Below are 17452 nucleotides of genomic sequence, written 5' to 3'. Positions count from 1 at the left end.
ACTGTTTCCTTGATGGGTACTCAGGTTACAATCAAATCACCGTTGACCCGGAGGATCAAGAAAAAACTGTGTTTACTTGTCCATTTGGGGTGTTCGCGTATCGAAGAATGTCATTTGGATTATGTAATGCCCCAGCTACGTTTCAAAGGTGTATGCTCGCCATCTTCTCTGATATGATGGCAGACACAATGGAGGTATTTATGGATGACTTTTCGGTTTTCGGTAAGTCCTTTGATTTTTGCCTTGCTAATCTAAATGATGTGCTGAAAAGATGTATAAGTACCAATTTAGTTTTAAATTGGGAAAAATGCCACTTCATGGTGAGAGAAGGGATTGTTCTCGGCCACAAAATCTCCTCGAAGGGGATTGAAGTAGATCAAGCCAAAATTGAGGTAATTAAAGAACTACCTCCACCGTTGAATGTAAAGGGGGTAAGGAGTTTTCTCGGACATGCCGGTTTTTACCGGCGGTTCATTAAGGATTTTTCAAAAATTGCAAAACCCTTATCATCTTTACTAGTCAAGGATACGGTGTTTCATTTTGATGAGGCTTGTGTGACTGCATTTAATTGTCTTAAAGCTATGCTTGTCACTGCTCCCGTGATCGTTGCACCACAATGGGATCTCCCTTTTGAATTAATGTGCGATGCAAGTGATTATGCGGTAGGAGCAGTTTTAGGCCAGCACCATAACAAACTTTTCCATGTGATATACTACTCTAGCAAAGTCCTTAATGAGAATCAAATTAACTACACTACAACCGAGAAGGAATTGCTAGCTGTAGTGTTCGCTTTGGAAAAGTTTCGCTCCTATCTAATTGGTTCGAAAGTGGTTGTTTTTACAGATCATTCAGCTCTGAAATATTTGTTGACAAAGGGTGATTCTAAGCCACGATTGTTGCGATGGATGTTACTCTTGCAAGAGTTTGATCTAGAGATTAGGGACAAGAAGGGAGTAGAGAATGTGGTGGCGGATCACCTCTCCAGGCTAAGCAATCCAGCTGTTACTAACAAAGAAGAAGCAATCAAATGTGAATTTCCCGATGAAAAGTTACTTGCCGTTTCAGAGTTTTCGTGGTTTGGTGACATTGCCAATCTCAAAGCAAGTGGATTTATTCCGGGGGAAATGACAGCACAACAGAAAAAGAAGCTTTTCGCGGACTCGCGACATTATTTCTGGGACGATCCGTTCTTATTCAAGATGGGCACTGATGGTATGATTCGGCGGTGTGTCGCCGACAATGAAATCCGAGGTATCATGTGGCATTGTCATAATTCACCTTGTGGGGGGCATCATAGTGGCCCAAGGACAGCTGCTAAGGTCTTACAAATTGGATTCTTTTGGCCTACGATCTTTCAAGATTGTATGGAATTCGTGAGAGCTTGTGATGCTTGTCAAAGATCGGGGAGTATTTCAAAAAGAGATGAGATGTCGCAGCATGGTTTGACTGAAGTGGAACCCTTCGACATGTGGGGAATTGACTTCATGGGACCTTTTCCTTCTTCCCAATCTAATGTGCACATTTTGGTTTGTGTCGATTATGTCACAAAATGGGTTGAAGCTACAGCTTGTCAGGCCAATGATTCCGCCACGGTGGTGCGATTTCTTAAAAAGAATATCTTCACTAGATTCGGTGTGCCACGGATTCTGATCAGCGATGGGGGCAAACACTTCATCAATAATCACCTTGAAAACCTATTGCGGAAGTATAATGTTAGGCATAAGGTGGCAACTCCATATCATCCTCAAACATCCGGACAGGTGGAAGTATCAAATCGACAATTGAAGCAGATCCTTGAGAAAACAGTTTCCTCATCTAGGAAGGATTGGTCACTTAAACTAGATGACGCATTATGGGCTTACCGGACTGCATTCAAAACTCACCTCGGATTCTCTCCTTATCAGTTGGTGTATGGGAAGGCTTGTCACTTACCGGTTGAGCTAGAGCACAAGGCATATTGGGCTGTCAAGAAATTGAATATGGATGCTATGCTTGTCGGTAGAGCTCGGTTGTTGAAACTTAATGAGTTAGAGGAATGGCGAGAACGGGCCTATGAGAATGCAGTGATGTACAAGGCGAGGACTAAGCGCTATCATGATGCAAAATTGGTTCCCAAAGAGTTTCATGAAGGACAATTGGTACTACTATTTAACTCTCGATTCAAATTGTTTCCCGGGAAACTTAAGTCTAAATGGTCAGGTCCATTTGTAGTGAAAGAGGTTTTTCCACATGGGGCTGTGGAAATCTTTAAGCCAGGGGAGGAGAATCAGAGTTTTAAGGTGAATGGTCAGAGGTTGAAAGTGTATCGAGGTGGGGAGCTTGTTCGCCACAATGTTGCTCTATTCTTTAAAAACCCTTAGGGGTAAGTACCGTCAAGCTTAGCGACGTTAAACAAGCGCTGGTTGGGAGGCAACCCAACGGTTTCTAATGTTTTAGTTTGTTTTGTTTTGAAGTTTCAGGCGAAGAACACTTTTCAGCAGGATCCGGAGCAGAAAAACAGAGGACTAAGGAAATACACTACGCTGGGGGCGTAGCACGTATCACGCGCGGCGTAGTGTAAGTGAGAAAAATGGTGCCTCTGGTTGATTAATTACGCCCGGCGTGAAGGATGCCACGCGCGGCGTAGTGTAAAGGTGAAGAAGGGAGTGTCACATGATTATCACCACGCGCGGCGTGAAAGTGCCTTACGCGCAGCATAACTACTGGGACTTGAGATTGGTGGTCACTGTTTCTGTCACGCGCGGCGTGACCTATACCACGCGCAACATGGTCAAGACCAGAGAAGGAAGGATTTTTGAGCTAGGAATTACGCCCGGCGTGAAGGATGTCACGCGCGGCGTCGTTGGTCAACATGACCGTTGGATTTTGGTCAAACTGAATTTTTGAAATGAATATCACGCGCGGCGTAGGGTAGACCACGCGCGGCATCATCAGTTGACCCTGTTCTGACTATTTAAACTCTTCCTTTTTCAGCTGAAGACTCACAATGCATCAAGGTTCAGATTCATCTGCTTGGTTTTAGGCTTCAGATCTATCAATTTCACTAAGCTTTTAAGTGTGATGTGAAGCCTAAAATCAGTGCAAGTGAATTTATTTAACCTTCCTTTCTTCACTCATAGCCTATGCATTTCTTTTGGTAAGGAGTTTCAAAATTGTTAGGAAAAACATTTCTATGCTCTCTAAGTTTCTGCTGAACGTGTGTTGCATTTATCACTTTGAAAATAATTGCTCGAGGTTGCTTGGATTTGGCTGGATGTATTATTTTTTTAACCTTGAATTTGAATCTTTTTGTGTATGATTGTGGAATGATTTTTCCCTTTAGAATTTGTTTCAATATTTTGGCATGTTCCTTCTAGTTACTTGAGTATCAATTGCATGATTTTCTCCGTGTGTAATTTGTGAAACTTGCAGTGCAATAGCTTGTTGCACTCATGTGATCAAGAGGCAAAGGAAGGGAACGCACACTTTTTGACCGGTTCTTTGATTCGACCCAACCGAGAGGTATTGAGCCAAACACTCCTTTTTCTTCTATGTGTGATATCCACTCATGTATTGTCTCTCGATTTTGCTTGTCGTCTTTTTATTTGATTGGTACTTTTGTAGCACACACGAGGCATGTTCCTTGGTACCTTTGAGCTTTTCTATCCACCCTTACATATAATTATTCTTTGCTTAACCAATTTGAGCTGAAAAAGAAAATGTTATTTTGCACAACCTTAAGAAATTTTTGATGTAAAAAAGGAATGACTTTCTTGGAGGTTAGGCACCTAATTAGTGGTTGATGCGCATTGCTCACCACTAAGTTTGGGGTTGCTCTTTGGAATTAGCAACAGATAAAGTTTGGGGTGAGGGTACTAGAGAACTTATAAAAAGTTTTGATTGAAAGAGAAATTTCAAAAATTTGCAAGGCTCGATGTCATGAGAAAGTTTGAAGAAAAGTATTAAAAAAAAAAAAAGATATGTTGAAAAGAAATGAAAAAATGAAAAAAGAGATGAATGTGAAAAAAATAGAAAAGAAGTACAAAAAGAAGTGATAGCCTTGAATTCAAAAGAATTGCAAAACTTTGTTTGATGAATTGAAAAAGTTCTCTAGTCCACTATAGTTCAAAAGAAAGGGGTTTGGTTTATGAAAATTTTTGACCTTAGGGGGATCTAACTCCAAGTTTTTCTACTACTTATCCCAAAATGTCACCATCCACCCTAGCCAAGCCACGTTATAACCCTAAAAGACCTCTAAAGTGTGTGCACAAAGTGAACCGAATGAATTCTTAGACTACTTGCAAAATTATTGTTGACTTGCATTGATGTGTTGATTTGAGTGAACTACCTTAATTGAAGAGTGTATGTGAGTAGTGTGATGGAATAATAGAGCCTTGGTTGAAAAGTGTGAATTACTTGAAAATGCCTTGCGGGAACAATTGTGCAATTGAGCATTGTTTGCAGGTGGATCATTGATCATCAGGTGATTCTCACGTATGTATGATTCGAGTGAATCTAAGGAAAATGCCAAAGTCTTGACACAAAAGCTTGAGGTAAAAGTTGTTTCCTTGAGGACAAGGAAAGGTTTAAGTTTGGGGTTGTGATGACGGATCGTCACACTCTCTAATCCATGCCTATTTTAACAACATTAAATGCATTTTAGTAGGTTTTAAGCAATAAATGTAAGAGAAATCTATTCATAAGCATGATTACTTGTTTTGCAAGAAAACAGGAAAAATTGCAGGAAATTGCTGATTTTCACTACGCTGGGGGCGTAGCCCATCACGCGCTGCGTGATGGAGATCACAGGGAGCCAAGTTTTCACCATGACCACGCGCGGCGTGATGCCTGACCACGCGCGGCGTGAAGCTTTGATCAGAATTGGATTGCTCTCTGACTTGATCACGCGCGGCGTAGCACTGACCACGCGCGGCGTGAAGGAAGGAAGGACAACTGCGCCGGGGGCGTGGAGCTATCACGCGCGGCGTAAAGATTGCAGAGTTGAAGATCAGAGACCTCAGATTTGATCACGCGCCGCGTGATACCGTTACACGCGCCGCGTAGTTGAAGGATTTGCAACCACGCGCGGCGTGATAGATCTGGCGCGCGGCGTGGTTGCGATTATTATATAAGGATTCTGCATTTTCTGTAAAAGGTGTTGGAAAATCTGCTACATTCATCTACTTTCTGGTTTTGGAAGCTTTAAGGGTTGGATCCAGACCTTCATAGGATAGCTTCAAGCTCCTCAATAGCATGGAATCTCAAGCCATGAAGTTGACGCTAGGACGCGATCGAAGCAACATGAGGAGCTAAATTCCTTGTGGAGGTAGGATCTATGATAGCTTAGGATGTAGTTGAATCTTATGTAATCTGCTTAATTGTAAGGATTTACTCTGTAACAGTGTTTACTTAATGCAATTCTTCTCTTAATGCTTTATGATCCTTCATTAGTGTTGTAATGATTTTGAGTTAAGTCACGTATGAGAATATTGATTTAATGTCTGAACTGAATTGCATTGAGCACTCGAGTGTTTCCGGTCGAGAGATTGAAACATAGAGTGTAGCGAACGATCGATGCGCTTTCATATCATTCGTTGTAGGTAGCTTCCGCCCGAGAGATCGGGGGAGTATCGACAACGAATAGAGTGGATTTTGACAAGAGATTGCGATTCACTAATTTGTTGATCCAGTTGTGAACACTTGAGTAAATTCATATGATAAGGTAGATTGCATGTGATTTAGCTATAGACTAGGTGATTCCGATGATTCTACCTCGCTTTTCCACTTATCACAAAGCACGTTTTCTAACAATTCATCACTCAACATACCCCCAATTTATGTGTATTTCTTGCATAATGTTTATGAACACTATTAGACTAGTTTAATCACACAATCTCTGTGGATCGATATTTTATTACTACGTGATATTTCGTTCACTTGCGAAAATTATCCATCAGTACTCTTGGACCATCCGTGGGAAATCTAACATTTCTGAGAATACTACGACTTAAAAATGTCAATTTGTATGGTGAAATTCCAAGTCAAATTGGTCGTTTAAAGCGATTGCAAGTTCTTAACTTAAACAATAACAATCTTCATGGCGAAATTCCTATGGAACTCACAAATTGCACAGCTATCAAGGTAATTTTCTTGCACAGCAACCGACTCTCTGGAAGAATTCCGACATGGTTTGAGTCAATGATGCAACTTACTCAGTTGAATCTCGGTGCCAATAATCTCTTTGGTACTATTCCATCTTCCCTGGGAAATGTTTCATCACTCGAAAATTTATCACTTGCACAAAATCACTTGAAAGGAAGCATACCTTATTCTTTGGGTAGGTTGTCAAATTTGAAAATACTGAATCTAGATTCAAATAATTTGTCAGGTGAAATCCCTAATTCTCTTTACAACCTATCAAATATTCAAGTTTTGGATATTGGGGGAAACAATCTTTTCGGTAGTCTTCCATCAAATATGCATCTTGCTTTTCCCAATCTTAATGAATTCATTATTGGAGGCAACCAAATAAGCGGAACTTTTCCGTCTTCATTATCCAACCTCACTGAACTCCAAATGTTGGATATATCATATAATGCTTCTTTTGGGTCAATACCTAATACTTTGGGTCAATTAAATAAACTTGAATGGTTTAATATCGGAGGTAATAATTTTGGGAGTGGAGGAGCTCATGATTTGGATTTTCTTTCATCGCTAACCAACTCTACTCAATTGTCAAAGATATATATTTTTGACAATGGATTTGGTGGTGTGTTGCCGAACATTATAGGAAACTTTTCCACCCATCTCCGTTTGATTCATATGGAATATAATCAAATACATGGAGTGATACCAGAAAGAATTGGACAACTAATTGGTTTAACTGACTTAGAAATTGGATACAATTTCCTAGAGGGAACAATTTCAGATTCAATAAGAAAGCTTAAGGATATAGGATCATTGGGCTTTGAAGATAACAAATTATCTGGTAACATCCCTATAGTCATTGGTAATCTTACTATGTTATCCCAACTAGATCTATCTGGAAACAAATTGGAAGGAAGCATTCCAATTTCATTAAGAAATTGCACCCAAATGCAGGAGTTAAGTTTCTCTAGTAACAAATTGAGTGGTCATATTCCCGATCAAACATTTGGCTATCTAGATGGTTTAATTTATCTTGGCTTGTCCAACAACTCCTTCACCGGCCCTATTCCTTCAGATTTTGGTAACTTGAAACATATTTCGCAATTGTATCTAAGCTTAAATAAATTGTCTGGTGAAATTCCTAACGATTTAGCTTCTTGCATAGATTTGACACAACTTGTGTTGGGTGGAAACTTCTTCCATGGAACTATACCTTTGTTCTTGGGCTCCTCTTTAAGATCACTTGAAATCCTAGACCTTTCTAGCAATAATTTCTCAAGCATAATCCCATTTGAACTAGAAAATCTTACATTTTTTAATAAGTTGGACTTATCATTTAACAATCTCTATGGTGAGGTTCCAATAGGAGGTGTCTTTAGCAATGTCACAACAATTTCACTAACTGGAAATAAGAATCTTTGTGGAGGGATACCTCAATTGAAGCTTCCTAAATGTTTTAGGGCGCCTTCCAAGAAACACAAAAAATCTCTCAAAAAGAAACTTATCCTCATTAGTGTAATTGGTGGGATTTTGTTCTCTTTCATAGCTTTTATAACTGTCCATTTCCTTACCAGAAAAACCAAAAGGTTACCTTCTTCACCATCTTTGCAAAACGGGAACTTGAGGGTTACTTATGGTGAATTACATGAAGCAACCAATGGTTTTTCTTCATCTAACTTGGTAGGAGCAGGAAGCTTTGGATCTGTTTACAAAGGATCACTTCTCCACTTTGAAAGACCTATCGTTGTAAAGGTGTTGAATCTTCAAACACGTGGAGCAGCAAAGAGTTTCATGGCAGAATGCAAAGCTCTAGCAAATATGAAGCACCGGAATCTTGTCAAGGTCCTAACTTGTTCAAGTGTTGATTATAATGGTGAAGACTTTAAAGCTATAGTTTTCGAGTTCATGCCTAATGGGAGTCTAGAAAAGTTATTGTATGATAGTGAAGAGTCTGGCAATCAAAATCTCAGCTTCAAACAAAGGGTAGACATTGCCATTGATGTAGCTCATGCACTTGATTATCTACACAATGATACAGAGCAAGCCGTAGTTCACTGTGATATTAAGCCAAGCAATGTTCTTCTTGATGATGACTTTGTAGCCCACTTGGGAGACTTTGGCTTAGCAAGGCTCATTCATGGAGGGATAGGACATTCAAGTAATGATCAAGTTAGTTCCTCCACAATAATTAAGGGAACTATAGGATATGTTCCTCCTGGTAAGTTCTTTATATCTCTTGCTTATTACTATCCATCAAATTGTTAGCCATGATAATTTATTCTTGTTTAGATTATATAGAAATTACAAAGTGTACTATTTCAACGTAATTACATTTTTAGCAATGCCACTCAAATTTTGTAGTCCTGACTTTGACAATAATCTCATTCAAATTCTTTTAATTAAAGTGTTACATTTTGTTCAATTTTTCCTAAATATTTGAAATTGTTGGTTGAAAAGAGTATGGAGCAGGTGGTCAAGTATCACTCCAGGGAGATATCTACAGCTACGGGATTCTTCTTTTAGAAATGCTCACCCGAAAGAGGCCGACAAATAACATGTTTAATGAGAATCTAAGCCTACACAAATTTTGCAAGATGAAAATTCCAGAAGGAATCATTGAGATAGTAGATTCACATTTGCTTTTGCCATTTGTTGAAGATCAAACAGGAATTGTTAAAAACAAAATCAATAAGTGTTTGGTGATGTTTGCTGGAATTGGAGTTGCATGTTCAGAAGAGTTTCCTGCTCATCGAATGCTGATAAAAGATGTCATAGTTAAGCTAAATGAAATCAAATCAAAGTTTCCATGTTAGGAATCAGTGATACTGTGATAAGAAAATTTATTTTCAATGTGTTTTTTTTTAATCCATCAAGTGTGTTTGAATTACAATTGCAATGTATTGTGATAACAATTTGTGTTTGTAGTTGGTTTCAATAAATGCATTGTATTGTTTGAAAATGTTGTTGGTTGACATATATGCAAGTAATTATTGTTTGGCAATTTTGTTTTATGAAAACTAATATTGTTAAATCATTTTTAATATCAAACTTTGAAATAAAATAATAACTATGCGATATTTTTTTAATATTATTTTTGATTGAAAGTAAAAGATCTGAGAATAAGTCATGAATGGAGTCGAACTTGCAGTCAATTTTTTTATAATACTATGTATTTATATTTGTCATTGATTACTACTATAATTGTTTTATTTGATTAAAATGTTAATTCGTGGTTTAACTTGTTTTATTTTTAAAAAAATAAAAAAAGTTTTTCTTGCTTAAAATTATAGTGAATTTTTTTATTTTAGTCTCTAAAAATATAAATGGGATGTTCCATCGTCACAAACTTTTTTTTTTAATATTTTGTTCCTAATGATTGATTTATATTTATGTTTATCTCAAAGTTATGACCCTTTTATGTTCACAAGAATAATTTTGTCATTTAAATATAACATGTATTTTATCATGTCAATATCAAATGTGCACCAAACACGAGATACCTTATTCTATGTGCATCAAACACATGATAAGATATGTGCTTATCATGTTACTATTCAATCATATTCTTATCCAGCTTATTATCCTATCTTATCTTTATCATATCATGCACACCAAACGCACCCTTAAAGTTCTAAAAATAATGAAACAATGGAAGAATTTGGCAACTAAATAATTTGACTTTTTTGCCATGTTCTTGAGATGAGATCTATCCAAACAATCGAAGTTTGATCTACAAACAAAGAGTAAGTAATATAATAAACGCATAACGCATTAACAATTATGTTATCTTCCGGTTATAATTATTATTACTCTTTAGTTAAACGTTTACTCTTTAAAGTCAAGTCTTCCATTCCAATTCAGTCACCCAACAATATGCCATAGTCCCCAACCGAACATGATTTGCTGTTGTCAAAATAAACAGTTTTTTCTGTTTTGTATCATGACCGTCTGATTTAAAGTCTAAAGTCAAGATGGTTTAGAGCAATTTTAGAGTTGCATTAATCTGAACCGTCTAATTTATCATCAATAGCCGCAATATAACGGTAAAGAGTTTTTTTACTGCAATAAATCGCTATCAGTGCCCAACTTGCATATTGGGCTATATGTATGGGGACCGACCTCGATTTGCTGTTGTACAAGCAGCACGCAGTTTCACACTGTTTTAGATCTGGATCGTTGATTTTAAATCAGACGGTTCAGATCACACAATTGTAAAATCAATCATAAACAATCTCGATCGTCGATTACAGATCGGACGGCTAGGAACAGTTATTGCGTGACAATCCAATCCCATAAGTATGGTACCAAATCGTGTACTCAATGATGATTTTAATATAATAATTTTGATTATTGCTATCCATATAATACTTTTATTCCTAGTGAACCTTAGCCCCCAATCCACACGTCCATGTTATTTTCAAGCGTATCATTTTCCACAAAAACAAACATTTTCACGCGGATTCATACTGTATTAAAGCAACATTCTTAAAATATAAATTAAGGAGGACAATATATCAATTTTCTTATTACATATACTTTTGTTTTATATCGATAAAGTATAGCTCAAAACAAGCACTAGAATATTGTTTTTTACTTCTAATACACATTCACTAGCTAATTGCAAAATGAGGACATATATCATGTTTCTTCTCTATTTTGCTACGTTGTCAACAACAGTTGCTCTTGCTTTGAGTTTGAGTTCAGTGACTGACAAACATGCTTTGCTTTCTTTGAAAGTAAAGCTTACTAATGGTGAACCTGATTATCTTCCATCATGGAATGAATCTCTTCATTTTTGTGAATGGGAGGGTGTTACATGTGGTCGACGCCACATGAGAGTCTTTGTCTTGCAGTTGGAAAATCAAAATTTGGGCGGTACTCTTGAACCGGCCTTGGGAAATTTAACATTTCTCAAAAAACTCAAACTTTCCAACATCAATTTGCATGGTGAAATTCCAAGAGAAGTTGGTCGTTTGAAAAGGTTGCAAGTTCTTGACTTGAGCAAGAACAAGTTTCATGGTAAGATTCCTATTGAGCTAAGCAATTGTACCAATATTAAGGAAATTATCTTGTTGTACAATCAGCTCACTGGACATATTCCATCATGGTTTGGTTCTATGATGCAGCTTAATAAGTTGCTTCTTGGAGCAAATAATTTAGTGGGTACTATTCCACCTTCTCTAGGAAATATTTCATCACTCCAAAACATAACAGTTGCAAGAAATCAATTGGAAGGAAGCATACCTCGTGTCTTGGGTAAGTTGTCAAATTTGAAAGAGCTAAATTTGGGTTCAAATAACTTTTCTGGAGAAATTCCTTATTCTCTTTACAATCTGTCAAATATTCAAGTTTTTGTCCTTGGAGAAAACCAGTTTTTCGGTTATCTTCCATCAAATATACATGTTGCTTTCCCCAGCCTTCGAGCCTTCTTGGTCGGAGGGAACCACTTTGTCGGAACTTTTCCATGTTCAATATCCAACCTCACTAAATTGCGATGGTTTGATATATCATGGAATGGTTTTAATGGGCTAATACCTCCAACTTTGGGATCCTTAAGCAAACTTCACAGGTTTCACATTGGAAATAATAATTTTGGGAATGGAGGAGCTCCCGATTTGGATTTCCTTTACTCGCTAACCAATTGTACAGTATTGCAAGAACTAATGTTGGATGACAATAGATTTGGTGGCGTATTGCAAGAGCGTATAGGCAATTTTTCCAACCATCTCACTTGGCTTAGTATGGCAAGTAACCAAATATCTGGAAGAATACCAGAAGGAATTGGACAACTGATAGGTCTAACAGGTTTTAACATGAAGAAAAATTTCCTTGAGGGAACAATTCCATATTCTATTGGAATGTTGAAGAATATAGTAATATTGGTCTTACAAGAAAACAATTTATTTGGTAACATCCCTATTGTAATTGGCAATCTTACTGTGTTGTCTGAGCTTTACTTGCATACCAATGAATTAGAAGGAAGCATTCCATTTACTCTTAGATATTGCACAAAGTTGCAATCATTTGGTGCTTCTGACAACAACTTGAGTGGCAATATACCTAATCAAACATTTGCCTATCTAAAAGATTTAATAAATCTTGACTTGTCCAATAACTCGTTAACCGGTCTCATTCCTTCAGATTTTGGTAACTTGAAGCAACTTTCCATATTGTATCTGTATGCAAATAAGTTGTCAGGTGAAATTCCTGATGCACTTGCTGCTTGTTTGACACTAACAGAGCTTGTGTTGCAGAGAAACTTTTTTCATGGAAGTATACCTTCCTTTTTGGGCTCCTCATTAAGATCCCTCCAAATCCTAGACCTTTCTAGCAATAACTTCTCAAGCATAATCCCTCGTGAACTAAAAGATTTGACATCATTGAGTATATTGAACTTGTCTTTTAACAATCTCTATGGTGAAGTTCCTGTTGGAGGGATTTTTAATAACATCACAACAATTTCACTCGTTGGAAATAAAGATCTTTGTGGGGGAATACCTCAACTGAAACTCACTGCATGCTCAAGATCACCTTCAAAGAGACACAAAGGGTCTTTTAAAGTTATCTTCATCATTATAATTGGCGGGGTTTTAATCTCTTTTATAGTGTTTATCACTATATGTTATCTAAGGAAAAAGACAAGAAAGTTACTTTCTTCCCCATCTCTGCAAAATAGCCACTTGGGGATTTCTTATCGAGAGCTACATGAAGCAACCAACGGATTTTCTTCATCAAATTTGATAGGCACGGGAAACTTTGGTTCTGTATACAAAGGATCCCTTATCCAGTTTGAAGGACCTATTGCGGTAAAGGTGTTGAAACTTGAAACACATGGGGCATCTAAGAGTTTTTTGGCTGAATGTAAAGTTCTTGAAAAGGTTAAACATCAAAATCTTCTCAAGCTCTTGACATTTTGTTCAAGTGTTGATTATAATGGTGAAGTTTTCAAGGCTATAGTTTATGAGTTTATGCCTATGGGGAGTTTAGAATATGTGATGCACAACGATAAACAACTCGAATTGAGAAATCCAAATATCAACTTTACGCAAAGTGTAAGTGTTGCCCTGGATGTAGCTCACGCATTGGATTATCTTCACAATAGTTTTGAGCAAGTTGTCGTTCATTGTGATATTAAGCCAAGCAATGTTCTACTTGATGATGAAATGGTTGCCTACTTAGGAGATTTTGGGTTAGCTAGGTTCCTTCATGATGCGACGATGATTTCAAGTAATGATCATGGTAGCTCCTATGCAGTTAAGGGAACCATTGGATATGTTCCCCCAGGTCAAGTACCCTCTATCCCTTGATATCCTTTAAAATGTTTATCTTGTTAGATTAGTATTATAATAGCAATATTGTATCGTCATTTACATTAGATAGAAATCATATATAGTTGCTATAGCTTAGTAAGTACTTTGAACTCTACTAATTCAAAGATTTTCCAATGAATTTCATAACCTAGTATATGACAATCTCCAACTCAGGTAAAAGATTTGTTTTTAGTGTGTTTGGTATTATGATAGGTTTTCTAAAATTACGATGACCCACCGTGGATTTGCAAAAGTTAAACTTTAGATTTTGAAAGATCACAGTGGCTCGCCGTCATTTATATAATTATGGTTGACATATTATTTTTTTCTTACTGATGAAATGTTGTTGGAACAGAGTATGGATTAGGTGGCCAACTATCACCACAAGGAGATGTCTTCAGCTATGGAATCCTTTTGTTGGAGATGCTAACCGGAAAAAGACCAACTGATTGCATGTTTGGTGAGGGTCTAAGCCTACACGAATTCTGTAAGAAGGCAATTCCAGACAAAATCACAGAGATAGTGGATTCACGGTTGCTTGTGCCATATGTCGGCGAACAGACAGAGGTTATTGAAGGCAACTATCGCAAAAGTTTGGTGTCCTTTGCTAAGATTGGAGTAGCATGTTCAGTAGAATTCTCCGCTCAGCGAATGAACATAAAAGATGCTATAACAGAATTGCATGCAATTAAACAGAATTTGGCACTCTGAGCCATTGATATGATAAAAAATAAGTTGTGTTCACCTGCCTGGAGACTCTCAGCTGGAAAAGTCTGTGTCTGGTATCTTGTTTTTCTCAGTTGTTGGTGTTTTCACCACACTTCAATTCCTACGTGGTGAAGAAACATCCCTTAGAGTTCCACTTTAACCAGTCTCTATGATATATATCTAATAAAATCCTTGTATCAGTGTCCACTATACTATTTATACCTTTTAAGCCTATACAAATCGATAGTAGTAACTTAGTTTTTGTTGAGGACAGCTGCATTTAGTTACTGTGCATAAAGATTGCTTATGAATAAAGTAAAAATTGAAACGCCAAATAATAATGAATAATGTTCTTCACCACTGTTTAATTCTATGGTGGAGTATTGAAGATAGGTAATAAATATAGATAAATTTTAAGAGATTTCAAGTTTGGACCTTCTAGCTTAATCCCCACAGACATGATAAACTTGGTTGCTCATACAGTTCTCTACACAACAAAATTGTTGAAAATTAATGTTTGTTCAAAGATCTTGCTTGAAGTTGGAGGGTTTGTGATTGTGAAATGGGAAGCTTATTTATAGCAGTAATACTAGCTTTCAAGATATGGCTCCCTCTTCCAACCATTGATACAACAATTCGGTTCCCTAACTGACATTGTCGTGTGGATTTTGAGATAACAAATTTATGTTTGTTTGCTTGTCCACTAAGAAGTCTGCGCATAGCCGCGCGCACAATCTCACCATGGTTATTTCGTAAACAGAGAACATAACTAGGGATACACACTTTGACCCGAAATTAACTACCTCACCTTGGTGATGTTGTACGAAATCAATTGATGGGAATGGTAGAACCATAGAACCTTTAATCTTAGAAGCTTTAATCTAGTACTAGTACCTTGTAATATTTTATAATGATGCTAAAGAAATCATGTATTCTTCCATAGTTAACTTTTAACCCTATCTATCCAATGAATTCAGATTGCATGAAAAATTTGAGTTTATGGAAGGATGTGTTTGGCACAAGTGTGACGGCATGATATCGTGAAAACAAAAAGCAAAACCACTGTAATGTCTAGCTCATGATGAAACTTTGGCATCAAGGCATAGAAGTGCTTCCAATGAGTGGCAGGAAACAAAATTTAACACTAACGGAGTGAAAACAGAATCAAATTCAGAGCAGAACCAGAGTATAATATCTATAAACAAATGTTTCCTTTTAGTAAACTATTCAGCTCAGGACTTTTAAACTTCCAATAAAGAAACTTGCAGTGTCTCAAATCTACAACTTTTAGAGGAAACTTTTATATTGCAACTTAGAGAGCGTTCGCCTAAATAATTTATTTTTATTCAATAAGCACTTATCATATAAGAACTGGTGTATAAGTTGTTTCTTCGATGATAAACTCCACAAAGTTGTTTCTAAAAGCTTATTCTAAGACATGACATTTGCTCCCCGTGAGATGCTTTTTCGCTGTGATTTCCACATGCTACAAAACTAAGCTTCTGTCAAAACGTGAAAATTCACCGTGATTCTTAAAAGTCACCACTAAACCAAACGAGCACCTATGTTCGGTTTCAATTTTGACATGTTTGAATATCCTCGAATAGAATTGATTTTGACTCTAAAAGTCATTCTAACTTAACGCGAGTATTTATAACTTTTGACTTTAAATATGATTTACTTTCTTCACATTCAACTCACTTTTAACTAAAATCAATTTCACTCCCCGCTAGCCCTCGCGTGTGGTCCGGCAGAAAAACATATGAAACTATAAAGCACAGAAACTCCTTAGATAAGACATGTCTCGCGTGTGTCCGAAACCAACCCTTATAATTACATTGAATTATGTTCATATCTATGTCTATGACTTCGTAGACTCAAAATTAAATTCCATCAACGCATAATCAACCATGCATTAAGTATTTAGATAAACTCTTCCAAACACATTCCAAAGGATTCTAAAATCATTCTAATTAACAATTCAGAGTACATAAACATAGTTTCTTCACAAAACCAAACAAAAATATCTTAATTTAATATAACAATATACACAATCCAAAAAAAAGAAGATAAATTACCTAAACAAGGCGCGTGAATAACAGAAAACAACGGCAAAGCGCGTGAACAGCGATTAATCAACGTTTAGCATTATCATAATCAACGATCTCCGAATCAGTAACAGATCTAGAATGTTGAACAATAGATCTTCCAATAGAATTAATCCAATCCTCTTTCTCCTTATCAGAATCAGCAATAAAATACATGGTATCAGCGCGTGTAGAAAGTTCAAACGAAAAAGGTTTATGAAGAATATCTTCAGCACCTTTAACAGTTAAACAAGTAGCAACAGGAACAACACCACGCGGTTTTGAAACGCGTGTGATTGTTGATTCTTTAAACCAGAAAAGCTTCCCTTGTTTAAGTACGAACCAACGACGTCGCCATGTTTTGATGTATTCACCTTGTTTCATTAACCAACCGGTTCGTTCCGGGTTAGACCAGAATTCTATGCCGTCGTAATCGGTTTGGTTTTCGATTGAACCGGATACTGCGCGCCATAGGCTCGCCATACCGGATCGGTTTCACGAGGAGGGTATTGGAAAGTGAAAAGTGAAAGGAAGAATCGGAAGCAGAATTATTATATAACTCGGCTTTGATATAAAAGACAAACTGTTACATCACAATCACATTGCTTTGCTGGATTCGCCGCACACAAAGTTGTCTCTCTTTCCCAATTTACTTATCGTTTATCAAAATATTATATATATAAAAAACAATTATGTATTTTGGATTTTAGTATTTGTTAGGTTAAATATTTTTTTTTTACATCTATCTTACAATTCTTACCTTTATATAAAGAGAAGATATAAAAATTTTGATGTGAATTTTTTAAAATACTAACGATACTATAACTTTTAATAAAAAAAAATTTATTAACAAACTCATCATAACATCATAAGATATATTTGTTTTTTTTTACCGACAAAAATATTTTATTAACAAACTCATTATAACATAAAACTTTTTTTTATTTCACATAAGTTTGCATAACGATACAGACTGGCGCGGAACGTGCCTGTCTAGCCGCTGGTAGTTAAATATTTTTTTTTTTTGCCATTTAGATGCAAGCATATGTTAGATACAAGCAGACGCAGAACACACATGTCTGACCCGCTAGTATATATAAAGAGGATACAAAAACTCTTATCGTGAACTTTTCGTAATACCAACAATACGCTTAACTTTTTCTTTTGAGCAGCAACAATTTTTTTATTAACAAACTCACAATAACATAAGACATATCTTTT

At 36.6% G+C, this 17452-nt stretch overlaps 3 protein-coding genes across 4 annotated transcripts; 2 read left to right on the top strand and 1 right to left on the bottom strand.

Moving 5' to 3' along the window:
• Positions 1–5968: 5968 nt before the first annotated feature.
• On the top strand, positions 5969–9085 carry LOC123921115 (probable LRR receptor-like serine/threonine-protein kinase At3g47570). The gene is made up of 2 exons (XM_045973526.1): positions 5969–8344; positions 8584–9085. The coding sequence occupies exons 1-2, from the start codon at positions 6091–6093 to the stop codon at positions 8937–8939; spliced, it is 2610 nt and encodes an 869-aa protein (XP_045829482.1). The 5' UTR covers positions 5969–6090; the 3' UTR covers positions 8940–9085.
• Positions 9086–10514: 1429 nt separating this feature from the next.
• On the top strand, positions 10515–14401 carry LOC123921113 (probable LRR receptor-like serine/threonine-protein kinase At3g47570). 2 transcript variants are annotated; one of them, XM_045973524.1, is made up of 3 exons: positions 10626–11145; positions 11253–13410; positions 13792–14401. In XM_045973524.1, exons 1-3 carry the CDS (start codon positions 11143–11145, stop codon positions 14145–14147), a joined length of 2517 nt encoding a protein of 838 aa, XP_045829480.1. In that variant the 5' UTR covers positions 10626–11142; the 3' UTR covers positions 14148–14401. The 2 variants fall into 2 exon arrangements, with proteins under 2 accessions (XP_045829479.1, XP_045829480.1); XM_045973523.1 differs by having other exon boundaries at positions 10515–13410.
• A 1665-nt stretch (positions 14402–16066) lies between these two features.
• On the bottom strand, positions 16067–16880 carry LOC123921114 (pleckstrin homology domain-containing protein 1-like). Its single transcript, XM_045973525.1, has one exon. The coding sequence runs from the start codon at positions 16712–16714 to the stop codon at positions 16280–16282; it is 435 nt and encodes a 144-aa protein (XP_045829481.1). The 5' UTR covers positions 16715–16880; the 3' UTR covers positions 16067–16279.
• Between the last annotated feature and the right edge of the window lie 572 nt (positions 16881–17452).

This window comes from Trifolium pratense, linkage group LG4 (assembly GCF_020283565.1).
Source record: "Trifolium pratense cultivar HEN17-A07 linkage group LG4, ARS_RC_1.1, whole genome shotgun sequence".
NCBI lineage: Eukaryota > Viridiplantae > Streptophyta > Magnoliopsida > Fabales > Fabaceae > Trifolium > Trifolium pratense.
This window is presented reverse-complemented; position numbering and strand designations above follow the sequence as displayed.